This window comes from Neolamprologus brichardi, chromosome 16 (genome assembly GCF_056152115.1).
Source record: "Neolamprologus brichardi isolate AB-2024 chromosome 16, ASM5615211v1, whole genome shotgun sequence".
NCBI lineage: Eukaryota > Metazoa > Chordata > Actinopteri > Cichliformes > Cichlidae > Neolamprologus > Neolamprologus brichardi.
This window is the reverse complement of record NC_142119.1, coordinates 8935610-8963306: the sequence shown is the minus strand read 5'-3', so window position 1 is coordinate 8963306 and position 27697 is coordinate 8935610. Positions and strand designations below refer to the sequence as shown.

The 27697-nt window shown below is 41.3% G+C and overlaps 1 protein-coding gene across 6 annotated transcripts in view; it reads right to left on the bottom strand.

Annotated features, from left to right (window-relative positions):
- Positions 1 to 3923: 3923 nt before the first annotated feature.
- Positions 3924 to 27697, bottom strand: part of zmym2 (zinc finger, MYM-type 2) — a 31558-nt gene continuing 7784 nt past the window's right edge. For 3 of the 6 annotated variants that reach the window (XM_035909034.2, XM_035909036.2, XM_035909035.2), the window contains exons 2-25: positions 25048 to 25728; positions 24445 to 24613; positions 23026 to 23204; positions 22416 to 22564; positions 22023 to 22185; positions 20782 to 20994; positions 17130 to 17280; positions 16567 to 16682; positions 15836 to 15961; positions 15260 to 15410; positions 14885 to 15057; positions 14624 to 14789; positions 14080 to 14108; positions 13493 to 13634; positions 12336 to 12457; positions 12020 to 12170; positions 11714 to 11842; positions 10647 to 10849; positions 10372 to 10564; positions 10070 to 10212; positions 9038 to 9152; positions 7971 to 8213; positions 7436 to 7577; positions 3924 to 7078 (exon numbers count right to left, since the gene is read on the bottom strand). In XM_035909034.2, coding sequence (XP_035764927.2) covers positions 6856 to 7078; positions 7436 to 7577; positions 7971 to 8213; positions 9038 to 9152; positions 10070 to 10212; positions 10372 to 10564; positions 10647 to 10849; positions 11714 to 11842; positions 12020 to 12170; positions 12336 to 12457; positions 13493 to 13634; positions 14080 to 14108; positions 14624 to 14789; positions 14885 to 15057; positions 15260 to 15410; positions 15836 to 15961; positions 16567 to 16682; positions 17130 to 17280; positions 20782 to 20994; positions 22023 to 22185; positions 22416 to 22564; positions 23026 to 23204; positions 24445 to 24613; positions 25048 to 25713 — 4257 coding nt within the window. In that variant the 5' untranslated portion in view covers positions 25714 to 25728 and the 3' untranslated portion in view covers positions 3924 to 6855. The remainder of the gene's footprint in view (positions 7079 to 7435; positions 7578 to 7970; positions 8214 to 9037; positions 9153 to 10069; positions 10213 to 10371; positions 10565 to 10646; positions 10850 to 11713; positions 11843 to 12019; positions 12171 to 12335; positions 12458 to 13492; positions 13635 to 14079; positions 14109 to 14623; positions 14790 to 14884; positions 15058 to 15259; positions 15411 to 15835; positions 15962 to 16566; positions 16683 to 17129; positions 17281 to 20781; positions 20995 to 22022; positions 22186 to 22415; positions 22565 to 23025; positions 23205 to 24444; positions 24614 to 25047; positions 25729 to 27697) is intronic. The other 3 variants (XM_006793619.2, XM_087853092.1, XM_087853091.1) reach the window with 2 other exon arrangements.

The following is a 27697-nucleotide window of genomic DNA, read 5'->3' as shown; positions in this document are numbered from 1 at the left end:
AGTGCATTTTAAACCAATTTATTGATTTAAAATCAAGAATGAAGTGCAGAATTTGAACTTTCATGAAAAAGGGTTTAACCTGATGTTTTTGTACACAGTCCTCCATTTTCAGAGGCTCAAAAGGGATTGGACAGATGACCAATAAATAGTTTAATGGCTGGTTCCCTGATTGTTCCCTGACAAAATAAGTAGATAAAAGACCTGAAGTTGATTCCTGTGTTAAACTTGTATTTGATAGCTGTGTTTTGAAATTCTCGATATGACATCCAAAGTGATGTCAGTGCAAGCGAACAAGGCCAAGGTTAGGTTGCAAAAACCTTTAACAGTGGCCAAATTAATAATCGGGTTCATTCTTAAAAAGAAGGAATGCATTGGTCAGCTTAGCGACACCACAGATGACAACTAAAGTTGCACGATGACAGAATTATTTTCATGGTTAAGAAAATCAGCTTCAAAATATCTAAACTAGTCAAGAAAATTCTCGAGGAGGTCGACGTGTCATTGTCACCGTCTACAATCAAGAGACGCCTTTATGAATGGAAATATAGAGCCTTTAGAACAAAGTGCAAACCACTGGTTACACTCGAGAAGTTTAGATCCTGGGATATCAAACTCATAACGAGGGCTGTCTTAATCAGCAGAAAATGCAGTATAACTTATTAAAACACATTTAACAGTCCAAAAATGTAAACCCTCCTTTACATTTTATAAACTAATCCAGTGAGCACACTGGAATCTTTGGCCGATTCTGGCCCCACAAACCTTATGTTTCACACCTCTGGATTAGACTTTGGAGAAAAGAGCTAAAAAAAATCTGGATGGGTCTGAAAAAGTAGAATGATAAGAAGAGATCAGTATGCAGAAGAAGAGAAACAGGTCATGATCTGAAGCACATGTTATCTATCAAACATGGTGGAGACTATGTTGTGGCATGGATATGTATAGCTACAGCGACCGGAGCTGGGTCACCTCTGTTTATTTGTGATATCACTGCTGATAGAAGTCGCAGGATGTAATCTGAAGTGTACACGACTATATTCTGTGCTCAGCGAGTCACAGTACGCATGGTTAATGATCCAAAGGAAACTGGAAAAGCAACCCAAGAGTTTGTCAAGGTGTATGTTCCTGCATTTTCTATTAAAATTATTTTATTTTAGATTAATGCATGATCTGTTGGCATATGACTGTGCTATTACATTTTAGTATAGTTTTATATCATATGGACTCCAATCAGTCGCAGTTATATTCTACACTAGTAAAAATAGGCTCAAACATAGACCCTGAGTCATAAAATCCTGTCTTATTTTTAATGGGTGGTCTTATTCAAAACAAAGTAAGTAAACAAGGAATATTGCAGAAGAAGTTCCCACAGAGACAGACTTTAACATCAAAGTCAGACACTGGGACAGCCTAAATCTCCAGGCAGGTTATCCAGCATGCTTGGTACATCCGACCTTTCAAGTACCCTAAAAAGCTGCGCACAGAGTGCTGGCCGTTATGTCTTATGACCCTGAGGCTCGTCTCCCCGGCCCCTACGCTGACCCCGGGTGCTGACAAGCCACACCTCCTCCTCCTCTGCTGTCTGTCATGTTGCAGATAACTCTCCCTGCCTCAGTGTCATGTCCACCTGGCACCTTGTAAAAATGGGACATGATAGCGAAAAAGGTCAGAACACGGTGAAGAGGCCCCCGTGTAGAGCTGTCTGTTGAGCACAAACTACGTCTCTAGATAATGGCATTTCTAGGGAGTGTGTGGAGGAAGAGGGTCTCTCGGTCGACATGCAGTGTGTTACATTTTTGTGTGGCTCCTCCACAAAAATGTCCGAGTGCTTTCATTTCTTAGGCCTTAATAGCTCATTAGGATTTGTAATGCAGGTCAGTAATTGTTTGGCTGACATTTCCAGAGCACGACTCTCTAAACTTTATGGGTAAAAATCAAACTAACTATGGTTTGTAGGTGACTGATGATTACAAAGATATCAAACCTGAGACATGTTCGAAGCAACATACAGGCAGGCTAAAGTTATGTGGGAACAAATGCTGTGGATATATTCTGCTCTTTAACCACAAACCAAAGGTATGTTGGTAATATTTGGTTTGAGTGCCGGCTAGTGGCACAGGAGAAAGTGAGAATGAATTCCACTAAATATCAAGATTTTCTGGATGCAAAAGTCATCCAGCTGTGGAAGAAACTGAAAAGAGACGGACTTTTAGGAGAACAAACCAAATCAGAAGACCTCTCAACAACTGTTGGAGTAGCTCTCAGATTAGCTCTGTCGAAACTGTTAAAGAAGTCTTAATAGTAAAAATGTCTAACTTTTTCAAACTGGAAACAGTAGTTCCTTTCAACAGACTTCAGGTTTAGGTGACCATGACAGATATTTAAAGGATTATGTTACGAAAGAGTAACGTCCTGCATACAGGATTCAAGATACCCACATATTTGTGACCCTGTAGTGTGTATAGTCAAAAGGTTTGTCTGATTTTCACTCCCCTTTGCTCACTACTTGCTTCTATTTTGCAGATTTTGCAGGTAACCCTGATTCTTTAATAGGTCAGTTCATCAAGTTAAAATATAATATGATATACACTTCTCAAAGACATTAAAGGATAACTTTAATCACACATCAGATCTATTTTCTCCTGCTTATCTAGATTTGGACTGTGGGGACAGCAGCTTATAGATACATCCTGGTTCTGCCGGAGGTTTCTTCCTGTTAAAAGGGAGTTTTTCCTTCCCACTGTCGCCAAAGTGCTTGCTCATAGGGGGTCATATGATTGTTGGGTTTTTCTCTGTATGTATTATTGTACGATCTACTGTACAATATAAAGCGCCTTGAGGCGACTGCTGTTGTGATTTGGCGCTATATAAATAAAATTGAATTGAACTGACAAACCTTATCTAGGATGTTTCCATGAGGCATCCTTGGTCAGATCCCTGAACCACCTCAACTGGCTCCTTTCGATGTGGAAGAGCAGTGGCTCTGCTCTGAGCCCCTCCTGAATGACCGAACTCATCTCTAAGGGAGAGGCCAGCCCAGCCCAGGAAACTTCCTTCAGAGGAAAGTCATTTCCGCTGCTTGCATACTCCGTCTCATTCTTTTTCAGTGACTACCCAAACCTTGTGGAGATAAGTAAAGGTAGATTGACTGGTAAAAGTCCACAGCTTTTCTTTTACACTCAGTTCTTTCTTTAACACAACAGGGTAACTGCAGGTGCTGCACTAATCTGTAAATCTCCTGCCCTCTTTTCTCAGTAGTGAACAAGACCCCGAGATACTTAAAATACTTCACTTTGGGCAGCAACTTACCCTAAACGAGCACTCCACCCTTTTCCGGCTGAGGACCATGGCTTCAGACTGGTACTGATTTTTATCTCAGCTGCAAACTGCCCTAAAGCCTGTTGGAAGTCAACTGCCTGAGGAGGCCAGAAGAACCACATCGTCTGTGAAGAGCAGAGATGGGATTCTGAGGCCAGCAAACTGGAAATCCTCTGCCACTGGGCTTCGTCTAGACATTTTGCCCATTAAAGTTATCAACAGAATCAGTGTTGACCGAAGCACTTTTTCCATGACCTTACCTGTCAGCTGCCTCTAGAGTCCCACAAGCTAACTATGCTTAATAGGACTCCATGAGCTTCACAGCCGCCTTCCCCTCTGGTGTCCATGATCTGGTTTGGGGTTACCACCACGACAGGCACCAAGCGCCTTGAAGCCACAGCTCCTGACTTTGTGGTATACTGCAAAGTGTATTAAATTAAACACTTGACCTTTCTAGTTTAGAATAAAGATGCTAGTTATTTAAACTTAGAAAAGAAAAAAAGAAGAAAAGAACAATTTTAAATACGGTTTATAAAAGCAGTATAATAAGCTCTCTACATTTAGCATGTGTGTGTAGAAATCCAAACACAATCAAGAAGCTGGTTAGAAAATGACTTCTTTATTTAACATGACCGTATCAGCATATCAGCCCACACACATAGCATCAGACTCAAGTCACAGTCACTCACTTTCAGTATATACAGATAGGCACATTCACATTAGGCATTAAAGCCAGCCACAGCATCTTCTGTAGGTCCAAACCTGTGGCATATTTGGCTGCTGCCTATGAGTCAGCCATGTTAATTGGGGTCCTCTGATCCAAGGTCTGTTTCAAACTTTCACAGACGAAATTAATGTTCTAAGCACACTGATCTGGAGTCAGAAATTCTGACCAGTGTTCTCCATCCAAATACAAACAGTTCTTCCTGAAATGTCATGCTGCAGTTTCAGCCCAATAAATGCAAACAGTTGTACAAATGAACAGGAACACCTGCTCTTTTGGGAAAATAAAACTCTGGAAGTGTATTCCCTGACTTTGTTCACCAGTTAAATCCTCTTCAGTCAGGTGGGTGTGATGCGGATTGTGCACGAGGACAAGTTTTAGGTTAGCGATATATTTGAGATGTTGATTGCATTCATGGAAACGTCAAACTCAGCATTAAAAGGACATTCCTTATATTTTGAGGAATGGCTGTGGAAGCTTTTACACGATCTCATATTCAACTCCAAATCTTATATTACTTGGAATTTTAAATGTAATTTTTACTTGATGAAATTTAATCAAACTTTAAATCGTAAAAAGGAGGGAGAACAAGTTAAAAAAAAAAAAAAAAAAAAAAAGATAGTGTAACTTAAAAAACAAGTTCAGTTCATAAAAAAAAAAAATAAAAAAAAAAATTTATAAGATCTAGTACGTAACCAATTACATGTCATGAAGCAAGCTTTTGCATTGCAGTGTTACCGCTCTACAAAAGCAAAGAACAGGACACTTAACACGTGCTCAGTACTTAAACTAAGTTAAATTGAAAGTAAACTACAAATGCAAACACAGGGGCAAACAGTGGGTTGTTAAACTTTGTATAATCCACGGCCTTCATCATTCACCAAAATTATTTTAACGGGCGAGAAGGAGCAGGGAGGGTGCAGGTCTGCAGCAAATTTTCAATGAACGGCAAGAGGAGGAAATGATCCCCACTTAAAAACAAACAAGAAAATCAAACCCATGTGTAAAGAGGATACAGTCAAACTAATAAAAAGAGAAATAAATAATCAGCTGTATTTAAAAAAAACAAAAAACAGAACAAGGCTTCTCAGGAGGCGGGTTTTCAAATTCGTTTTCTTTATCCCAAACTACAGTGTTCCTCTGTGTCGTCTCCATCTCAAGCAAGCGCCTCGCCTTTGAGATATTTACACATCAAAGCAACCCAATTTGGGCTTAGTAAGCATGTAATGCTACATTGCATGAATGGAGGTTTCCCTAATGTCCAATAAAGAAACGCAGCATGTTGGCAGGGAGCCTTTCCACCGCACCGCAGTGAGTCAGACCCTTTCCTGCCCTGGGATCAGTCCTGACTCCTTTCCCTTGTGAGCTGAAGTCCCCCTGTGGTGCAGCGGTTTTAGCCTGAGAGCAAGTACTGACAAAGGAAGAGCAGCGTGTGGGTTCACGGGAGAATGAAAGCGGGCCATAATGAACATGTGGGATACAACAGGTCGCAGTTAATGGGACAAAAAGGGTGTCCCATTAATTCTCACATGAACTGGAAATTCTGAAATTCCACTTTAATGCAGGGAAAATTTCTCACACCTAAAGTTTGACATCATTGGTGGCACACATTTACAATACCGACAAAAACAAATTTAAAAAACCCACTTAAACACATCTGCCCTGTCAGAGGTTAAGTCTGACCAGAGCTGGAAAGCAGGAAAGTGATTCTTGTATGATGCCAACTTAAATACAAGAAAGGAAACTGACACAGAAGTGCAGTCAGACACTAATTAGTCAATGTTGAGAGACATTTGCTCCAACTTCCAATTTTTACCCGGTGTTTGCGTTTTGCACAAAATCTCAAGGTCCCCCCATTGTTGGCGATTCTGTGTCTTCTTGTTTTACAACTTGTGTGTGTAAACAACTCGAGCAGCAGTGGGGATAAACATCAGCGCTCTCCAGCCAACTGCTGCCATTAACGATGTGACTGAATGAGTGAAAATGTCACAAGGCTAAAAGCGGTCTGACTGCACTTTAACACCAAATTTCTACTTAAGCGTGAATCTCAGGTCTAAACCAAATGTTACTTGAACACAAAAATGACACCCTTACGTTCACTGAAAAGATGTCTGCGGTCAAAGCTGCGATCTTTCTGTCAGACATGGACATGCTAAACTGGAACCAGGAGTGTTTATTGTTTGTTTGCTTTAAAGCTGAACTGCCAATTGCTTCAACGATGGGATTCTGAACAGCACAGCTGGGGAGCACTTCTTCCTGCTGTCGTCCCATTCTGGGTGGTAATTTTGGTTTCAACTGTGTCCCTTTGCCTCTGTGCTGCTTGGTACTGCCCTGTGGTATCCTAGTGGCTGCTATAACTTCTTAAAAAGTGGGATTCTGTCGAATCTTTAATGTTTTTACGCTGCTTGAGCATAATGGACACACTCAGACTCCATGGAAATGCACAACAGAAAATTCTGTCATGAAAATATAACTGTCAATACACGTTTTCTACCTGATTTAATTGTGACAGTAAGCTCTTCATCCCCTCTCATCCTCATATTTATCAGAGTTCATCTCTATGCCTGTCCTCCTCAAGCTTCCTCTCTGAGGCAGAAGTAAAAGTTTGGCCTGCTTGTTGACCACTACTTTTAATCAGCCTCTGCTTTTTCTGTTGTAAATGTTCCTCACCTGGAGGAAACAGCAAGTCAGTGAAGAGGGAAACGAGGACTACAAGATAAGACAGGTGAAGAGGACACATTCTACTATATACCCTACGTGTCCCCCTCCTCTCCCGTCTTTGCAGACTCTACGAACACAAGTCCAAGCAACTGCTACTCCCCTTCAACTGTTTCACCCCCACCCTCTTCCTCCGTGTTTTCCTCCAGAAGTTGTTTGTCTGAGTAAATGTCCCTGACGAGGAGGATTCTGATGAGGAGGCTCTCCAGGATTCGTCGGTCCAGCGGTGTGGAGCTGAACCACAGCGCGTCATCTGGGCTGCAGTCCGGATCCGGTTGAACATAAAACACATCTAGGCTTTTCTGCAACGAGAGAGGACTGCAGGGAGGCAGGTAAGGAGGGGGAAACAAAATGGCAAGTGGAAGGAAGGAACAAAAAAAGAAAAAAGTATTAGAAACAAGCAAAAAGGAGGTATTGTAGAAAAAGGGAGAAAAGTGCAGGGAAAAGAGCACAGGAGAGGGAGAAAATGAATGCATGTATTGGTCTCAGTTTCCTCTTGAACAGTTAGGAGAACATTTTGATGACATTAATTTATCGCAAGTCCTCATCTTTAAAGAGTCAACACTGAAGTTCAGGATGTGAACAGCAATGAGTTCTAATCACAGGACTCAAGCCTTTACTTTACAGCCACTCTTAAGAATTAAACGTTTATTCCAATAAAAACACTGAACCCACCACTTGGATCTGTAGAGTTCATAGAGGTGACACTCGTGCTTCTTAGCCGGGCAGCGCTGGGCGGAGCCTCCAGAGTTGCTGTCACGTTCCTCCTGCTCGTCGTCCTCAACCTTTCGTTTTCGCTTCCTCGACTCTGTTTGCACTGATGGTCCAACAGACAGAAAGGAAATTTTTATAAAATTTTCTCAAGGTTCTGTGTCTAAAACTAACATATGCAGAAACCACTAACACTTGTTTAAGTTTGAACTGTAGATGGAAAATCATGTTGAAAGACACAAACAGAGGTCCACGGGCATTTATGGTTTTGAATTGTTTGGCTCTGAATGTTAACATACTGGATATGAAATCAGAAATGTTTCAGCATTCAGTGTTTCATAGTTTTTATGTCCACATTAGATGCTAAATTATACATCTTGTGATAATGTGCATGTGTGAATTTCACAAACAGGAAGTTCAATAGCCATCACAGCTAGATGAGAATTTCTACGGCCAATATATACGAAGCATATCAACATGATGCATTTTCCAGCCTCACCATGGTGATCCTGAGAGACAGAAGGCACGCGGATGCAGACTGTAGTCTCCTTGGTAACAGGATGGAGCGTGTCTGGGCCGTAGACGTTAGAGAAGGAGAGGCGCAGGTGCTGCTCCACGGTGCGCAGGCCAAAGTATTTGGTGTTCAGGTAAACGAGCGAGCGCAGCAGAGCGGCGGGACTCTGCTCCCCGAGATGACGACTGCTCCATAAGCTCTGCTCTTCCACTCGACCCCACAGCGAGCCTAAAGAGCGACGATCCAATTCCATAGTCAACATCTACAACACTCATCAGTTCTTTCTTGTCTTTATCCACCATTTACATCTGCCAAATATAATTTTCTACCTGGGTACTACTTGTGCAGACATGGAACCTGTTCGTGTTGGAGCGGTGTCCTCATATTATATCATAGTACAATCACAACGTGTCAGGATGTGAACAGCAGAAGAGTTATAATCACTGGACACGGCTCAGAATATCGAGAAACACAACAGGTTGTTTAACAGCACCGTGCCACTAGCTGGTGATGACAAGAATATATTCAAACACACTTTCCAGTGTCATCGTTATCAGTGTGGGATGAGTTTCTAAGCAAGCATCATAGCTTCCACATTCCACACTGCAATGAGATGCTGTCTCACATCTGAGATGATCCGTTTTTATTTTTGCCTTTTTCATCCACATTGTTGCTGCTGAAAAATGAGCAATTTAGGACATGAGTTTAGGTCAAAATACAGTATGTAAAGTCACCTGAAAAACTAAGACCATCTTGCTGTGAAAGTGGCAAAATTAATGAGCTTTCTGACCATGGTCATGTCCATGAAAGAGTTATAGAAACTTCATGAATACATAAAGAATGAGAAAGACTGCATGATGAGGACAAAGTTGGGATCGCCCTGCTATTTGCAGTCTTTATTCAGTACTCAAATCTGTACAGTTTCATGATGAAACAATATTGTGTTAATCAAATCGTTTCCAGGAAGAAATATTAAAATCTGACAAAGTACTCAAAACTGTGCTAATTCCGAGCAGGCACACAAGGAGGGTCTTACTAAGGATTACACTCACCATCAGGAAGTACACTGGGCTGCCAGTCCTTCAGGACCTTGTTAAGCTCTTCTCCAAACTGCTGGTAGCATGGATCACTGAACAGGTCATCCTTCCGGCCTTTGGAGTGAAGATGCTTTAAACAAAGAAAAACTATCAGTTAAAAAAAATGAAAGGATCACAGAGCTTCAGTCTGTGGTTGCTCACACAGTTTAAAACCCTCTGTGTCCTCATATTCAAAAGCTCATCACTGCTTTTCAGGATGTGAACAGCAAATGGTTATAATCAATGGACACACTAATCTATAAAGTCAGACTGAGGGAAAGGAAAAGGAATAATATAATAAATATAAAAAAAATAACAACGAAATAAGATGACCACAAAGATGTAGTGAGCACAGAAAATCCTTAAATTCTCTTTTTGAACAGTGAGGATTTTAAAGGAGGGAGGAACATCGACAAAGAAGAGGCCTGGCAGACATTTTCAACCATTTGAAGCCAAATGTCCCAACACAACGATAAGTAACCCGATTAATCAGTTTCCACAAACAGATAAAGTCAGCCTTACACTTCTGTGGCAGAAAAATCACACTCCAGAGCTCTCTGAATGACCCCGCTCTCCACGTTGCAGCCATGCTCGATGACTACTCGCATGTGAGAGGAGGAGGGAAAAGAATGTGCACCAGTACTAAGGGTCCTACTGGAAACCCTCACTCGAAAATTAGTTCCTACCACTAAAATTACTACAGATGGAATGACACTAGAATTTAAAAAGGTTAATAAGCCGATTCTTATTTTGTGTATATAATTTAAGTATTTAGATTTTTTTTTTTTTTTTTACCTGCTTTTGAATTCTGTTTGGCCACAATTTTTTTTAAAAAAAAAATTTCTGAAATGTGGTAATGACAGACAAGTTAAAACTATTACTGTGACAAACCTACTGCTAACATCTACAAGACATGAACAATTTAAAAAATTAAAATAAAATGCTCAGTTGAATTTTACAGTTGACGATTCGCTGCCTTCTCGAGAGGGGTGGCCGTTTCATACTAACCTGCTGGATCCCCAAACAGAGGTAGAGGATGCTGTCCGGAGAGTAGCGCTCCCCACTGGGCCTGCAGACCTCCCTGACAAAACGGGACAGAGCCACGTTCAGCTCCTCTGAACTCACTGACAAGAGGTTCCTTTTTGGCCGGGCTGCAGGAGACAGGAACAATCACCAACTGATGTTAGCAAACACGCAGTGTTTTTTATATGCTTCCCAACAGGACAATCAATTTTTCTTTTCCAGCAAAGGAATGCACCTGGACCCTCATACTGAACAGGGCAGGTGGAAAATGAAGGGTTTCAGTGTACCTGCTTTGGAGCTTTCCTGTGCTTTGGTGTCATCCGACTGATCAGGAGGAGACAGTGCCCAGCGTTTCCAGGCATTAATACCGTAGCGAGCTTTGAGAGGCAGTGATCGTCCTTCTGAGGTTCTGTTTGTTACATTTGAAGAAGAGGACGACGCTACATCTGGCTTCTCCTCCACTGCCAGCTTCTTGTTCCCCTTCAAGGCAAACAAACCCATTACTAAACACATTCAAACTAAGTTTGCCATTGAAAATATTCTGGCACACATGTGTTATTACTTTTCTCCTGGATTGCGGTCGCGGTGCTGACTCCTTCGGTTCCTCCTTTGGTTCTTCCTTCGGTTCCTCCTTCGGTTCTTCCTTCAGTTCTTCCTTCGGTTCTTCCTTCAGTTCTTCCTTCGGTTCCTCCTTCTCCTCTGCCAGAACTGGAGGTAAAGCAAAGCCCATATCCTCATCATTTCCTTCTGGAACAGGAGCAGGGTCTGAGGTTGAGAGAGGAAATAACACGCCTTCATGTAATATGTTTAAAAAAAAAAAAAAAAAAAGTACATCCAGGAAATCAAAGCAAATCAACCAATCAAGCAAACTAAAGCTGGAAAACGTGGAATTCACCCAATACGCAGGTTTACATAAATCAGACAGATTCATCAATCCAAACTGTGTCCAGAAAATAGTGTAACGACTTATTAACACTCTTTAAAATCCTTACATTAAAACCATCGATGTCAATGAGGCACAGAAAAAGGAAGAAAGAAGGAAAATAAAACTTGGATTTCAGGGCCAGTTGACGACTTCATACTCCTTTGAACAGTAAGCCGAAGCTTAAAACCTCTACACTGATAGGTGTGATGACAGCAGCTCCAGAAATAACCAGAGGGAAGAATTTTAATCTCAATTACTCTACTGATCCATTAAAAACCCCATGCAGTCAGATGATAAAATGAGAAGATGAACACAGGACGAGTGAGCAGGTCGGAGTGGGCAACGAAGGCACACCATTAAATACACGAAGTCTTAAAATTTCACTAACAAAGTAATCTGAACACCTGAAATAAGGTTTATTAGAGGACTAGAGGTGGAGCTTAACAATCGATCTAATAAAAATAGTTTGCTCAAGCTATGAACAGCCATTATCATTAAGAACTGCATGATTTTGTTTTTTTTGGGGGGCATCAGTAATTCTTAGCAAGCGATGAAAACTACAGTTAAGGAAAAAAAACTGCAGTTATAGTTAATGCACAAAATACTATAAAACTGCTTTTACATCATGCCAAGGAATGCTCCTGACTCTGCGCCCCTTATCCAGTATTCTCAGGTTTACAGCTACATGCTCAGAAGACGTTTACCTTGAAGAAAGTCTGCCTCCAAGTCCAGGTCGGGCTCATACTTCTCCTCTTCTTCCTCAGAGCTGCTGCTGGTGCTGCTGTCAGACTCCTGGCCTTCAGGCTCCCTCTTCACCTTCACAGATTTTACATCTGAATCATAAAGAAAGGTAGATCCTCACTGTCATGGTTTGCTGCAGCTTCCTTCCACTTCTCTCTTTTTATCAGCATATATAAAGAAACTGTCAGAAGCTAGTATAAGGGCTGTGTTCGGCACCTCTCTGATAAGCAATCTTTTAACCCGTATATTCAATCCTGGCGTGGGCTCACCTGGCTTCCGATCCTCTGTTATCACCTCAGCCATGGTGATCAGGTCGTCCTCCAGAGGATCAGAGGGCACCTTGGTTTTCAGTTCATTGATGGTCTGGACGATCTCTTCTGCCCCCTGCAGGGTAGTGGGCAAGAACACAGGCACAGGAACCTGGAGGGGACAGGGTATCAAATTAATTGGTAATCAGATCACCGACTTGCAAGTTTATCTTTATAGCTTGCGCACATTTGTGTTTAATTATTTTTTTTCCTTCTAAAATTTAATAAGTTTAATTTTAAGCAAGGATAAATCATATGCAGTATGCTCATGTCTTACCGGTACAGGCAGAGAGAGAGGAGTGGGAGTGACCTGTGAATACATATTCATAGGCATGGGAATGAACACGGGCACAGGTATAGGTACAGGCACGTACTCCCTCTTCACACCATCATCTACATCTGTGGGAACACACACGTCAAATCATTATGTAAGCCGGGTGTTTCAAACATATGGCTTGTGGACCAGAGCTGGGCACCCAGAGGGTCTAATCTTCAACCAGTGATTCCTCTCAGCCTCCAAGCAGACACACCAATTTCAAAAATCCTAAAAATCACCTTGTTCTCAAGTTATTGCATTCACAAGATTTAAAAACAAAACAAAACAAAAATACAAAAAAAAAAAAAAAAAAAAAAAAAAACTTGCTCTGACCTTAAGGTCAAGGACACCGGCATTCACACTAATCTGATTTTTTTAGTAGATGCAGCAGTGTTATCAACCTGAACATCCTACGTCACCACGTTTTTCAATTATCACATTTACAAACTTGGGTGTCTGCGCCACCCACCATCCTGGTGGCGTGACTACAAAATCCCATCAGCCTTTTACGACGGAGGGGTAAAAATTATTGGAAGACAAAATTCAAATGAATCCAATGTTTTTATTATCAGCCTGAGATCAAACTGGACTGTATAAGATCTTAGAACTAAAATGAGCTATACATATCTGCCATAAGCAAACTAGTACAGCATACCTCTGAAGTTGTGTTTCACAGTTCATGTCCTCTGTCGTTCACGTATTTTCCTTAAAATCTAACAAATATTTGTTCCACCACAATTTTGCATAAAGCACAAATATCCTCCAATTGTTTAAAAGAGGAAAACACGGCTTGGGATGGCAAAATATCCCTGTACCGAGAGGTAGGAGGTTTGAAAGTAGCCAATCCAAGAATGTTATTCGTCTCTCCTTTCTGCATTCCCAGCATGCTTTGCTGAGTGTTCTTGTCTTTCCTGTTTTGTTCTTCTTAAAGCCCTAAGGTACCCCCAAATGCATATTTATATTTATTATATTATAAAAACAGGCATTTATATTCATTTTTTGAATGCTCTAGAATCGTAAACCCTGCAAATTTCATGGGGTCGACTGTATTAATGGGTCACAAAGAAATGATTTTAAAATTATGAGTGCCAGGAATTTGTTAATGATTGTGTTTTTACCTGTTTGTAAGAGTTTGCTCTGCATGTGTGGCTTGCAGTAGGTAGCCTTGGTCAGTGTGAGTGGTTTGCAGAGCACCGCCTTGTTCTTTACATCTCTCACCAAACCTCCGCCAGTGTATGCCGCAGTGCTCTGGTTTACCAGCTGCAACATGGAAGACAAAATAAATCAACAGAAGAATAATTGATTTTAGATGAACTAATAAGATCTGTGTTTTTCCAGGAAGTAAATCAGTTCCACGGGCTACATTTCAAAACCATTAGGTGGCAAATACATGAGCCAGAACATTAATAACGTAGCTGCTCATCAGGCTTACAATTCATCCCATTTCGCAGGTTATTGCCCATAAAGCAGCAAACATGAGCTTGACCACAGTTTGGGTGGTCACTGAGTATAGGTTTGATTAAACTTTGACCAATACCCTAGGAGGAGCATCAGTTGTCGTGGACAGTTGGATATCTCGCCATGACAAAAACTCACGGGTCCTTTTGGCTACATGAGCTAAAAACACTTTCAAAAAGGCAACTAGTGCTACATGACTTAAAAACAAGTGATTTGATCAAGTCACCTTTTAAATATTCTTACTTACCCCAAGTTTGGCCCCTGGCACATCAATCCCTGTAGGACAGAAATGGAATATATGTCATTGATCGTGGCTCAAGAGTTGGGAGTTCCCCTTGTAATCGGAAAGTCGAGCCCCGGCTTGGACAGTCTTGGTCGTTGTGTCCTTGGGCAAGACACTTCACCCGTTGCCTACTGGTGGTGGACAGAGGGCCCGGTGGCGCCAGTGTCCGGCAGCCTCGCCTCTGTCAGTGCACCCCAGGGTGGCTGTGGCTACAATGTAGCTTGCCATCACCAGTGTGTGAATGTGTGCGTGAATGGGTGAATGACTGGATGTGTAAAGCGCTTTGGGGTCCTTAGGGACTAGTAAAGCGCTATACAAATACAGGCCAGTTAACTAACATTCACATATAAGCATGACTTTATTTCCATTTTTTGGCACTGGATAACATTTCCTGATACTTGACAAAACCAACTTCTGTTACAAGGATGTAGATATGTCCAACAGCAACACTTTGAAGCAAAAACCTGGTTCTTTCAGGGACACAAAGAGACACACACACAGTTTTTACCTAGGGTCGTATTCTCAGGGCCCTTCTGTGTGACCATGATGGGCTCATTCTGCTGGCAGTAGAACCTTAACAGGCACTCTTGATCACAGAACTGCTTCACCTCTGACCTCCACATCACAGACTCTGTCAGGTTACCCTGCACCTTACAACAGTCACACCTCGCCGCCTAGTGGACATGACGACATAGCTCTCGTTAATGTTCTCGCACTGTTTTTCCACATAGAAAAAAACATGTATTTCATGGAGAGCGTGTCAGCAGACCTTATAGTACCAGTCGTTGAACTTCTTGGCACACGCCTCGCTGCAGAAGTCCCGGGTCATGCCTCCGAGCAGTCGGGTTACACCTCTCTTACAGAGTTGGTTGCAGTGGTTACAGCTCACACATTTCAGACCCAAACGCTGAATAAAATCCTGCTTGAACAACAACTTGCAACCTAAGGATGGAAGAAAACAAACAAACAAAACAAAAAAAGAAAATGAATTAAAGCTTACAAACAGGATATATATGACTTCAGATAAATGAGACACAGGGTTCAAATGACAAATATGAATGTCTAAATGGGCCAACAGCCAGCATGGGATGACATCAAATTGCCAATTCTACTTCAAGCAGAGAAGAGGACAGGCGATGAGTACCTTCGCTGCAGAATGGTCTCTTGACCCCCGAGAACTTGACCATCTCATGTAGTGTCTTCTCCTCTTGGCAGTACTCGCAAAATGTCACAATACAATGAAGCTTCTTGTAGTCTTCACAACACGTTTTGCTACAGAACTGGTAGACCTTATCCTGAAGGCAGACACATTCAGAGAAACGTACTGCAGCCATTCTGTTTTAAGATACATCAAAATTACATCTTCACACAGTAGAAATGCTCCCATGGCTTCTGCACCTCTCCATCTTTTTTCACTGCACATGACATCACTCACTATATCACAGGAGGCAGTATTAGGAACTTATCTTTATACATCATGCTTTCTAATGCAAAATATAGACGTGAATTTGTACAAAATTTAACGTAAACCGTACATTTCTCTTGTGCAGGCCTTTAAAAGAAATTGTGCAGCACAACGGGCAAAGAAAAGTTCAGTTCTCAGACAAGCTTAGCAGATTTTAAAATAGTTTACACTGCTTTAGAGTGATATTTGTAGAAAACAAGAGGCACTCCGTGTTCCATCTTTATGAACGTTGGTTCACTTCAAGGATGGTCTCACCTCCCACTCCAGTATTTCAGGCTTTAAGCTGAACACTCCTCGACAGTAGTTACATTTCAGCTTGACTGGGCTGTTTGTGGTGGACAAAGGTGCCTGTCCATTGGTGGCTGTCTGAAGAGTAGCATTCTGTTTAAAAACAAAAAGTTTTAAACATGCATGCTTTCACAAACATCCTGATGGTATATCCAAACACATCACCAGCTTCAGCTAGATCCACAAGCTCATCTCTACACGTGTTTGGTATTACAGAACATTTTATATTATAAAAATACATAAAGTCACAGTAGTTTTTACAAAATCTGTTTCCTCGTTGATATGTAAATGAATGCAACATGAGTCTTAAAAACTAATCAGGCTATAGAGGCCACAGAGGAAACCTGCAGTATTTGAGCTGCTGAGCTCAATGAAAAAATAATCTTGGTTTTATTTTCTGCAACTCTGATGATTCTCATCTCCACTGTTATGATTAAGATCCCACATGTATTCAATCTTCCTATATACAAGTATGAACATAGGCATAAGTATCACAGGCATCAGAGCAGAATTAATGAAGTTATTGAAATATTTACAGAATGGTATTAATATACCCGTTTTCCTGTTTACCTCATTTCAGCAGCATCCTGCTTCATCATCAAACACATAACAATAAGGGGTTTCATTCAGATACATCAAACAGCTACTGTGCCAACATGTCTTCTAAAGAGCCCAGATTTGTTTGAAATGAGTCTCACCTGGAACTTGGTTACACACTGTGAGCTGCAGAAGTTAAGGACATTTCCCTCCGGTAGCGTGGCCTGATACTGTGGTAAAGAATTCCTCTTACAGAAATGACAGGTGGGCTCTGTGCCTGCACACACAGGTGTTAGGCATTAAAACAGAAATAAAAGCATATCTGAAATGCAGGTCTTTCTAAGTAACTCTCATACTCAATTCATTTTGTTGGTAAAGTGATTCGGTTTTCTGATATAAAAACTAATGAGCAGGTGTGGATAAACTAGTTCAAAGGAGCCATTTTCTGCTTCTGGCAAACCAGTCAACCTAAATGCACTCACACAAGGAGATCATTTGATTGTGAACACAAACAATAAGCAACCCAGCACTTACTAAATGCCTATTATGTTGCTCCCCACTTGCAGTGTTAATTATCCTAATGCCTGCTCAACATCTTATGGTACCTGTGCAGAAATATGGATCTCTAGGTTAAGTCTCTGGACTAAAAAAAAAGGCTGAAAGTGAAAGCTAAATTATGAGAGAGCTGTCTCAAAGTTACTGCTTGTGTATTGTGATTACTCACTGATGACGGATGTTGTTGTCAGCTTGCCCTTGTTCATACAATTAACAGAGCAGTAGGAGACCATGGTGCCACCTGCCCCGACGCTATGGAGTACCTCTCCCGTCTTAATCAGTGTTTTGCAAGACAGGCAGCTCTCAAGTTTACTGTGAGCCTGAGAGAGACAGGGAAAGCACCACAACTTAACAAGACATCGCTAACTGATCATGCTAACAGATACAAAATGTGGCAACAACAAAATGTTTTGAATGTTTTGTAAACCTTCTGGGAAGCTAGCATCTTAGACTTCTGATGAATGCTTTCAACAGTCCACATGTTTGTTTTGAGATCCATTTCCCACCGTTTGGCCCAGAGATTAGAACTATTATTGAAACTTGCAGTGGTGACCGCAGGCTGTAAAACTACTCACTGGTTTTCTTAATAAAATGAATGTTTAACCTTTGAAAGACAAAAAGAACAATATGTTCACAAATGTTGTGAAAATGGAACTGAATACTTGAGACTATGCCATTTTCCTTGTTATTCATTTTTAAAAAGAGTTTGACACTTTATTTTTTGAAAAAACAAACAAACATTAACACAATGGCAGAATAGTAAGGTTTGGCAGATCTCAGGGTCATTCTCATTCACTCATTTGTTGTGGATTTATCCTTCAGTGGGACACCAACACTACAATGTAATCTATAGTGTAATCTGACTTACACCTCCCTAAAACAATAACTACACACGGCGTTGACGCACCCTGCAACTATTGTGACTGGTCGGTTCAGTACTGTTGAGTCCTTGGGTGCTTTTCCAGCTACTTTTTGGCCACAGTTTTTGATTTTTATCAATAAGAGAATATCACCATCATCTCATGCTAATCATTGCATTAATATACACTCACAAATGTCAACAAAAATCAGAAACTCAGAATGAACATGAGGGAAAAAGAAGTGAAAAAACAAACTTTAAGACCAAATATGTTTGTCCCCCCTCAAAAAATGACGGAAAACAAGGAGCAAGGATCCAGGGGGGAAAGAAGACCGGGCATTTTATTTGTTTCTATTGTGTGGCACCGCATGTAAAAACACTGGGACACAATCATAAGGTCATTAACACACAATGCACCAGCACAAGCATAAATAAACGTCCACCACTTACGTGGGTTAAATCATAGACTCACAAAGATTCCCCAAAGGAGTCTAAATCAGGCCTCACGTGGGGATGCTGCCTGAGTAAAGGCATGTAGGAGGCAGGACGCACAAATCTTCTGCACTCAAAGCAGCAGTACTAAGATTAACTGGACATCACACACTTTGTATTAAGGAGTTGGAAAATTAATATCTGTTTAAATATTTGCTATATACACAGCTCAGCTGGTTCAGGAATCCCCTGCATGTAGGGATGGGTATCGAAAACCGGTTCTTGTTGAGAACCGGTTCCCACTTTTTCAATTCTTTGGAATTGTTTGCCGGTTTTGCAAACTATTCCCTTATCGATTCCAGGTGACGTCATTTTCCTGCCAGGTAAATGACGTCACCACGTTGCGGAGCGTCATTTACCTGGCAGGAAACACGGCGCCTAAGGGGCTCAAACGCTCAAAAGTTTGGTTATACTTTACGAGAATGGATGACAACAGGGCAACTTGCAATACTTGCAAAGTAGATATTTAATTTAAGGGAGGAAACACTACGAATATGCAAAAGCATTTGCTCACAAAACACACGATGACCTTACATGAATGTCATGTTTTTAATTCCGCTCCGGACTCGTGAATCTCAACCCAGCAGCAGCGGTAACGTTTGCACGTCCTCTCCCGTTAATACGGCAGGTAAATAATCAACTAACAGTGCATATTATGTTAGCGCGATCTGCCTTATTACAAAACCTGCCATTACTGTGTCTGTCTCTCTCATCATGGTCACCTAAATGCAGAGTCTGGCTGGCTCAGATGCTGGCAGTTCTCGCTGCAGTCTACCGGTAGCGTCTCCTTTCAGGCCAGGATAGACGAATGTCACCGAGCAGTGACTCAGTTTGTGGTCAAAGGCTTGAACCCGTTTGCCACAGCAGATGCCCCCGATTTTCTGTAAGTGAATGTGTTTAATTGTAGGCAGGGACATTACTGGATATTCTTGTGTAATTGCTACAGAATAATTTATGTTATACTTTGTTATTGCTACAGAAGAATATTTATTTATTATTTTACATTTACAATTTTTTTTCCTGGGGACCCTGTGACACCCCATTGAAGAGCCGTAGGCTGGATCTCACTGTTGGGTTTGTAAGGCCATGTTACTCCTAAATTTCCATCTTGTTCAAAGAGAAGATATAAAACAAAGTTCTAAGCTAATCGACCTTAGTGTTCTTCTTTTTTTAAAAAGAATCGATAAAGAATCGAATCGTTAAACAGAATCGAAAATGGAATCGGAATCGTGAAAATCTTATCAATACCCATCCCTACCTGCATGTGTAAACAAAGCTTTAGTGGATTATATTCCACAGTGTCAAAGAACTGTAAATATGGACTTCAATTCTTACTCTAAAACAGACTTCTTAGTTGCATAAGAAAATTCACAATCTGTCTGATAAAGAAACAGTACAGCCCAGAATTGGACACACAGGCCTGTTATCTTCATGTTTTCTAACACTGACAGTGTCCAAGTGGTTTCCTGCAATTACTAGAGGAACGTCCAATAGGTTGCCGTTGCCAAGCAACAAATTAAATTTCAACCTGCAATTTTTCACAAACATTTCTCTCCAACATAATTCAGCTGTACAATGTTCAGGAAAAATGTATTAATAATTATGAAAGCTTAAGGGGAAAAAACAGAGGTGGGCCGAGCACTGGCATGCTCTGCTTGGATACTAACATACAACACAACTGCAAGAAGGACAGACCTACATCTCTGACCTGCCATTTGGTTAACGGGTGACAGGCAAACAATGACAGCAGTTCCTGAATTTTCTAACTCTACAAAACAACACAATAAAGACAGAAACTCAAAAAATATCCTCCTAAGTATGCAAAATAAATATAGTAATATCAGAAATCTCTAAAACGGCTGGTGGTGTAAGACAAACTAAAAGCACCAGCGTTGCTTCTGTCTGCACTCCTCCTTCAAGCCATATGTGAAACATTTGATCATTCAAGCTTTCTGTACAAAATTTGTAGGACTGACTCACTCCAGCTTTCATTCATTTTGTGCCTCACTTGAATATGTATTGCTGACAGCACAGCAGTGTTACTTAAATACCAACTTCTTCTTTAAAAAAAGGCGGATGAGTAATGCAGGATTTATACTTTTACATGGAATCTGCGACAGATGTACGTCACGACTGAAAATGCTTCTGAAACCCAACACCGTGACTTTACGTGCACCATCCTAGAAATGTAGCACACATACATCACACTGAATCAGCCTGCAATGACTCAAAGTACTCACTGCCATTTTTACATAAATGTAAAAATGGCAGTTATACTTCTCTTGGTGCCATTTTTTTAAAATCTCCAAGAAGAGAATGGATCAACTCAAAATGAGAACAGCTTCCTGTTTATCTGTGATCACCACAGATAAATTAAAATTCCTCAAAGTTCTGGCCATCAAAGCAGCACCATGATGTCCTAAAATCCACTGAATAAAATAAAAGGATCACAGCTTTCCCACTGGCTCACCTGTTTGTACTCCCTGATGCAGTTCTGGCAGCAGAAGCGTTTCTGCTGACCGTCGACCAGAAGCGAGTGGTTGGCTGATGCCCGGCTGGGAAGGTAGTCACCACATTGCTCACAGCAGTTCATGATCAAACCATTGGCCCTGCGGTAAACGTTGAAACATGCGTCGCTGCAGATCTTATGGGTCACAGTCTTAAAGCTAACCTCATGCCGGATCTGCAGACAGCAAAACATCAGAAGGATCAAGAAGAGATGTTCACATTTTAAATGACATTTCTCCTAGTTGGTGTGGGTCATACTTTGTTTCAACTAATTTTAATGGCGTTCTAGCTTTGCTGAAAACATCCAACAGTAAAAAAAAGAAAAAAGAAGATTTAATTTAAAAAACAAATAAAAAAAAATACACAACTAAGATCTCCAACTTGTTTTTCCACAAACAGTGAGTGTTGTTAAAATAATCAACAAAAAGATATGATAGATCCTGAATGCAGACTATAGAATCTAGTGGACTACTGTTAAACTAACAGATGATGGTAGAGCGTTCAAAAACAATCCAGAAAGACATTTTTAACCAAAAAGTTTGTTTTTGGATGTGATCGTTACGAGACTAAGAGAGGGGTGCAGAAAAGAAAGCAAGGTGTGAAAGGCTAAGCTCACAAACAGCAAAGCCAGGCAAGAGAAAAATACTGAATGAAAGTCTGGTGAGGAGAAACATAACAAATCAGATAACGAGGGAGAGCGAAATTGTCATAACATCATTTCTGACTATGTTTATTAAGAGTCAAGGAAGAGGGGGGGCTGATAAAGTGCAACAGGATTCAAGCATGAAATATTTATTTATTCAAAACAAACATCCAAGCCAAGGATGTAAATAATGAAGGGATGTTGAAGCCCAGCACAACAAGAGCCGAGCCCTGAGGCTGCGTGTGTGTAGCACCACATTACGGTCAAAGGTGTTTGGTTTTCTGATGCTTTTTTTCCCTTTTGCATGCTGCAGGAGCTTGCTTGTGGAGTTGAGAGTCCATCATCTATTTAGGTAAATGATGATGAAATTTACAGACCATGGATACTACAAAACACACAGACAGACCTGAACCTTTCTACTGTGCAGGTGTACCTAACACAGTCTGTGTAAAATTCATGTGTTTAACCCCAGTGTTACTTTGGTTTTACTCATTGCCACTGAATTATTTATTCCATTGCTGTCATCAGAACCCAGTGCTAAGAAAGTTAGACAGACTGACCTCCGTGTGCTTGCCGCATACGGTGCATTTGGTTTTGAGGTTTGATTTGGGAGGATTTTGCTTGTTCTCATATGCGCCTAAGCAGCCAGTGCTGCAGAACTCCTGGAAAGACTCGCTGGAGTCGACCTGGGCCACAATGGTACCCTTCATGTTTGTGATGTCCCTGGAAAACAAACAGAGGCTTTGTGAAGAAAACACCAGAGAATGTGGATTAGATAGCATAATAAAAGCTGTGCTCATTCATGTTTATAACAACTGGAAATTAGATTTTTTTTAAACCTTCGCTTTCAATAAACTCTGTTGTTGCAACTTTACTCCTTTTTAATGAACTCTCAATGCACTGTATAATCGTAAATCCTAAATATAAAATACCTCCTTCAACGTGAGACTTACTTTTTGCACATGGTGCAGCTCTTCTTGGGGGCAGGTTTGTGTGAGAAGGCAGACAGACAGGTGGTGGAGCAGAAAAGGTGTGTGGAGCCTTTACGCTGGTAGGCTGTTTGGCCTTTTTTCAGAGGCTTTTTACAGTTTGCACAGGTCACCTGGAACGAGCAAACATAGTAATGATTGAACTGCAGGATGTTTTTCAACAGCAATAAGTAAACTGTCACCCTGCTCTACATACCTGGATTAAAAAAAACAGCACAAGAAATATATTACACAATCTTCTCTGTAAAACTGGCTAATCTACTATAAACCAAAGCAATAAAGGAAGTAACGAATACAGGGAAAGGGTCTTAAAAATTTCTAAAGCAAGTTTCAGTGCACTGTTTGCATAAATTATGTACAGCATGTAGTAGGAAGTGGGTAGCAGATTAGATTAACATACTTAAGTATGTTTATACTTAAAACATACTTTTACTAAAAATATAAAAAGGGTAGACACAAAAAGTTACACTCTGCTTCAGCCCTGGATTTAAATTCAGAAATGTAAAATTTTCCAAATCGTTTGCACTATAACTAACACAATTACACAGGACTTTAAATGACCACAGTGGATCACCTTGACTGTCCTGGGCTGTGGCTGGGAGCCTGAGGAGGAAGTAGTTGAGGAAGACTGGCCTGGAGGTTTGGGCAGCGAAGTGGCTGGTGATGGAGAGTCCACCCCTGTCTGTTTTTGGTTGCGGGGGACTGAAGCTGACTGAGAAATCCAAGAATCTGCAGGGAAAGATGGAAAGTCACCTGGAATTTTTAAAAAAAAAATGTATATAAATATATAATGCTATGTCTGCACTAAACGTTGATCTGCTAACAGACATGAAACAATGACAACAATAATTTTAAGTAAAGAAATAAACCTCCAGAAGTCATATTTAGAGGACTAGCTCCTGACAACAGCACCACCTAGAGTCTACATGGAGGTTGACAGAAACTGCCAAAAGGCTGGCATATAAACTCAAGTCCTGAAAGTGTATGATGAGCAAACATCAAACTTCCTGTAGATCTGCAATAACGCACATTTTGTTTAAGCACCAAATTTTCCAAAAAGTAAAAGAGTGGAGGGGGAGCTGTTAGTCAAGATGGATTTTAAAACTGATTTTATCAATTCTTACAATCACACTTTTGATTGGTCAATTCAATGCTTTGCTGAATGACACACTGTGCTGTTACAGAAGTCGAGCTGTGTTAAACTTTCAGTCAGACGGATCTGAGTTTGAGGAAATCATATTAGACAATACATAAAGAAATGCAGGCTGAACAACAATCTAACTGTCTTTCTGGTAATTCCACCTGAGAAAGGTTTGATGCTAATTTACATAAGGTTTACATATGAAAACACTGAGTGTGTTCACATGGACACGGTTATCCAGGTTATCAAGCTGTTGTATGGGTATGACTACTGTCTGCCGCATGTGCTGGTGTCTGCAAAACTTACAAACAAAATCCACACCATGACATTCATGGAACCATTTAATTAGAAAGATTCGTTGTGGCTGTTGACCTGACATTATCCTGTGACCCGTCTAAACAGATAAGGACATTTTTCTCCCACCTATGTATTATTCAATTCCATCATTAGTTAAGAGATCAGTGATCTCTTAAGTCAGGAGTAAAAATGACTACAGAAACACAAAACAGCATCACCAATCTGAATAAAATCCATATGAACACAAAAGTTGTCTAAAGTTTCTGGCCAAAGATATTAAACTGCACCTGACTGACTCTAGGATTGTGATTATATTAAATGTCAACGAGACATCCAGCACCCATTTTCTTTTTTTTATTTGAATTAGTATGAGCAACCCTCCATTCTAAATGAGTTGGTCATTAAGAACAGAACTAAAGAGCGATTTCAAGGCAAAGTATTGAAACACAACAACTTCTCCAAACCACACACACCATGTCGTAACCAAATCCAAACATCACATTCCTTTTATGCCAATTTCAGCATTTTAACATGAGAAAAATGTTATGTTCCTACCTGCTCTATTGTGTGTGCCCATGTCCCCATTCTGTACCAGTTGGCCCATGGGACCTGAGCCCCGCCCAGGGTTAAAGGAGGCGGTTGGTCGACCAGATGGGGTGTCAGGATTCAGACTGAACGTATTGTGGATCTGTAGACCATTTTCTTCCACCTGGCCCTCATCTGCCTAAAAACACAAGTTAGTTATGTTAGTGTCAAAATATTAGAAACAAGGTGATGAGGAGGGAAAACTTAACACACGCGGGTGTCATATTCACTGCGATACACAAAACCAAAACTGAATCCAACTACATCAACTAGAGTAACTGCTGATGCATCTGATAAGTAGATACTGGCATAGCAGCTCGCTTAAGTGTCATTACAGAGAAATCATTATTTTCTTTGCCAAGAATAAAACCGCTGTGCCAAAAAGGAAAAAAAAACAAACACCTGCCTTCACCAACATTTACTAGTAGACATCATAAAAAGTCGGCACTAAAATTAGGTGGAAGCAAAAAAATAAATAAAACTGAATTATACTAAATATTTAAAAAAAACCAAACAAAACATGAAAACATAATTAAAACTCGAACACCAAAAAAAAGTTGTGGGTGTTCTTACTGCTGCTGCTCCTCCTTGCAGTGATGTCACAGAGGTTATCATCAGGTTCATATCTGGCTGAGCATCCTCTGGATGTGGAGGGGAATTTACTGTGGAGCCTCCTTTCTGGCTAGCAGACCCTAATGTAGTGACACTGGCTATCCTGATCTCAGAATCTGGCTCAGTGCTGCTGAGTGCACCTGGGGAGTGGGATGCAGATGTGCCTTCAGGAGGCACCGGAGTGGACGAGGATGTGTCTCTCTGTTCAGAGTCCTCCTCGTCGTCAATGACAATAGGCTCGGTTGTTGTGGTTGGAGGCTTCGGAGGTGCTGCTGCTGTAGATGCGTTGGAAGACGCAGGAGAGCCGGGGGCCTTTGCTGCTGTGGACGTGTCTACAGTTGCCACAGCAGCTGCCAGCTCTGGGCAGTCTGTGCTGGGCGTGTCTTGGGAGAGGGTTGTGGCAGAAGGCTGGGGAGCTTCCTCCCCTACAAGAACCACATCATCATCATTGTCCTCTGTGCCACCCTCCTTTGTGGCTCCATCTTCCGTTACCATGGAAACTGCCTCACTAGACTCTTCGGAAGGAGGCGTGGGGTTTTGCTGGGGAGAGGGAGTGGCATCCATGGGCTCCACCCGCTCCCCTACATCTTCTGCCACGACAGGGTTTGGTTCCGACTCCCCGTCCATCACAAAGGCAACCACCTGACAACGCACACAAAAAGCCAGTTAGGAAACAGCTATGCAAAGTTGCCGTTACTAATTAGTTTAATGACGTCTGACAGCATTACAGGTAGTTCAGGTGTCCCTAGACGCAAGCTTCCCCCACACAGCCAACTGATGCCCTACAGCTGTAATAGTCATTGTTACAATCACCACCCTGCCTGTCTTTACTGGCTTGCTTTTGGCAGTTATATTTAATGGCTACTTTACCATTCACAACATCTAATAAAAAGGAAGAAAAAAAAAAAAGTTCGACCAGATTTTCCCCTCTGTGGGGCATTTTAGGTGAGCTCACTCTTTGAAATGCCCGCCTAAATGTCAACCACTTCCAGATGTGAGGCCTTCATTTCACAAATACAGCCATAACTTTGATGCTCTGCTTACATCCACAGCAAAATTCGATGCCTTGCTGATGCTGGGGCAGTGATGTGAATGTTTCCGCTGTGTTACTTCATTTAGGTCACGAATGTCTGTGAGCACATTTGCCATCAAGATGGAAAAACTGCTACTCCAAGAAAACATAAAATAGAATAAAATAACTGCAAGAACACAAAAATTAATGACAAAAACATTTCAATCAATAATGGACCTGGTTAAGACTTTCCGTTAACTGGGTTTTCCTCAACAATGACTCACATTGCTCCAGAAAGAGCAGGTCAAGGAGTTCATTTCAGAGCTCTTCAGCTGTACTAAACACAGAGGTTCAAATTTATCGATCAGTCTAACAATATGATAACTCCTATGACTTTTCTCTGCACTCAAGATTCATTAAAAATCTGTTCCTAGTTTAACAAACCATGTAAACAGAGCAGTCTTGGTCTTAATCTACTACATTTTTTCCTAATGATTCTAATACTGTCAGAAGAGTATTTAAATGATAGGGATGTAGGCCGGTGAAGGCCTTTGTTCACTACAGATAAACCTCTCTGGTTGCATTTACCACAAGAAAGCGGGAATCGAATGTTCAACACATGCAACGGCAGAGGTGACGTCTCCATGGGTGAGCATATGTGCCTGCCCAGCAACGGGGGCCCCTCCTCCTCACCATCACGCCTCTTCCTTTCATCCTCTTCTTCTCTCTTTCCGTTCCCTTAAGCTCCTTACCCAACTACAGGCAACTCTACTCCTCGTTTTCACCTGCTGCCTTTCGCATCTCTCCCGCCCTCCCTGCTTCTTATGCCTGTGTATCACTCAACACAGCTACTCTTGTTGTCCTTGGCAACCAGCGAAGCTACACCTTGGTTGCCGTGGTGATGGTAAAGCCCACCACCACCACAGGGACTTGTTTTGTGCACTACATCTGGGTGCTCTTGAGTTGACCAACACAACGTTTAAATGGTTGTGCGGTTCATGTATGTGCCTTGTAAACTAAACGGCAGTGATGTACGTGCACGTAGTGTAAAAACGTACAAACAAGTTAATTCGTTAACCATCTTACCCGATCCAAAAGAGAAGAAATAGGACAGAAAATGGAGTGATCTGAACGAGTGCCACATTCTGAATCAAATAATATTCAATGCACTTTTGGGGAAGTCAGCACTCTGTTGATCCCTCTCTGTCAAAATCTCCTTTTCATGTAACACAGCAATGAGGGTGGCTGTAAGCCACATATCACATCACTGCTGACAGCTGCAGCATACACACACACACACACACACACACACACACACACACACACACACACACGACACTAACAGATGCTCGCTCATAGACACACTTCTATGGTGACAATGATCTTTGTAGCTCTGCTAATTACGCCAACAGTTGCCCAGAAGAGGAAGCGCCTGAAAGCACCTGAACACACGATCTGAGTTGTAAAAGAGCTACAGAGGAAGCCAGACATCACTGTGGTGGCCATTTTGGTCTCAGCACTGTGGGGCGCATCAAATAAAACCCGCAGCAGTACACAAGCATCTTTAAGGATGCAGGTAAATGACTTGGTTATTACAGT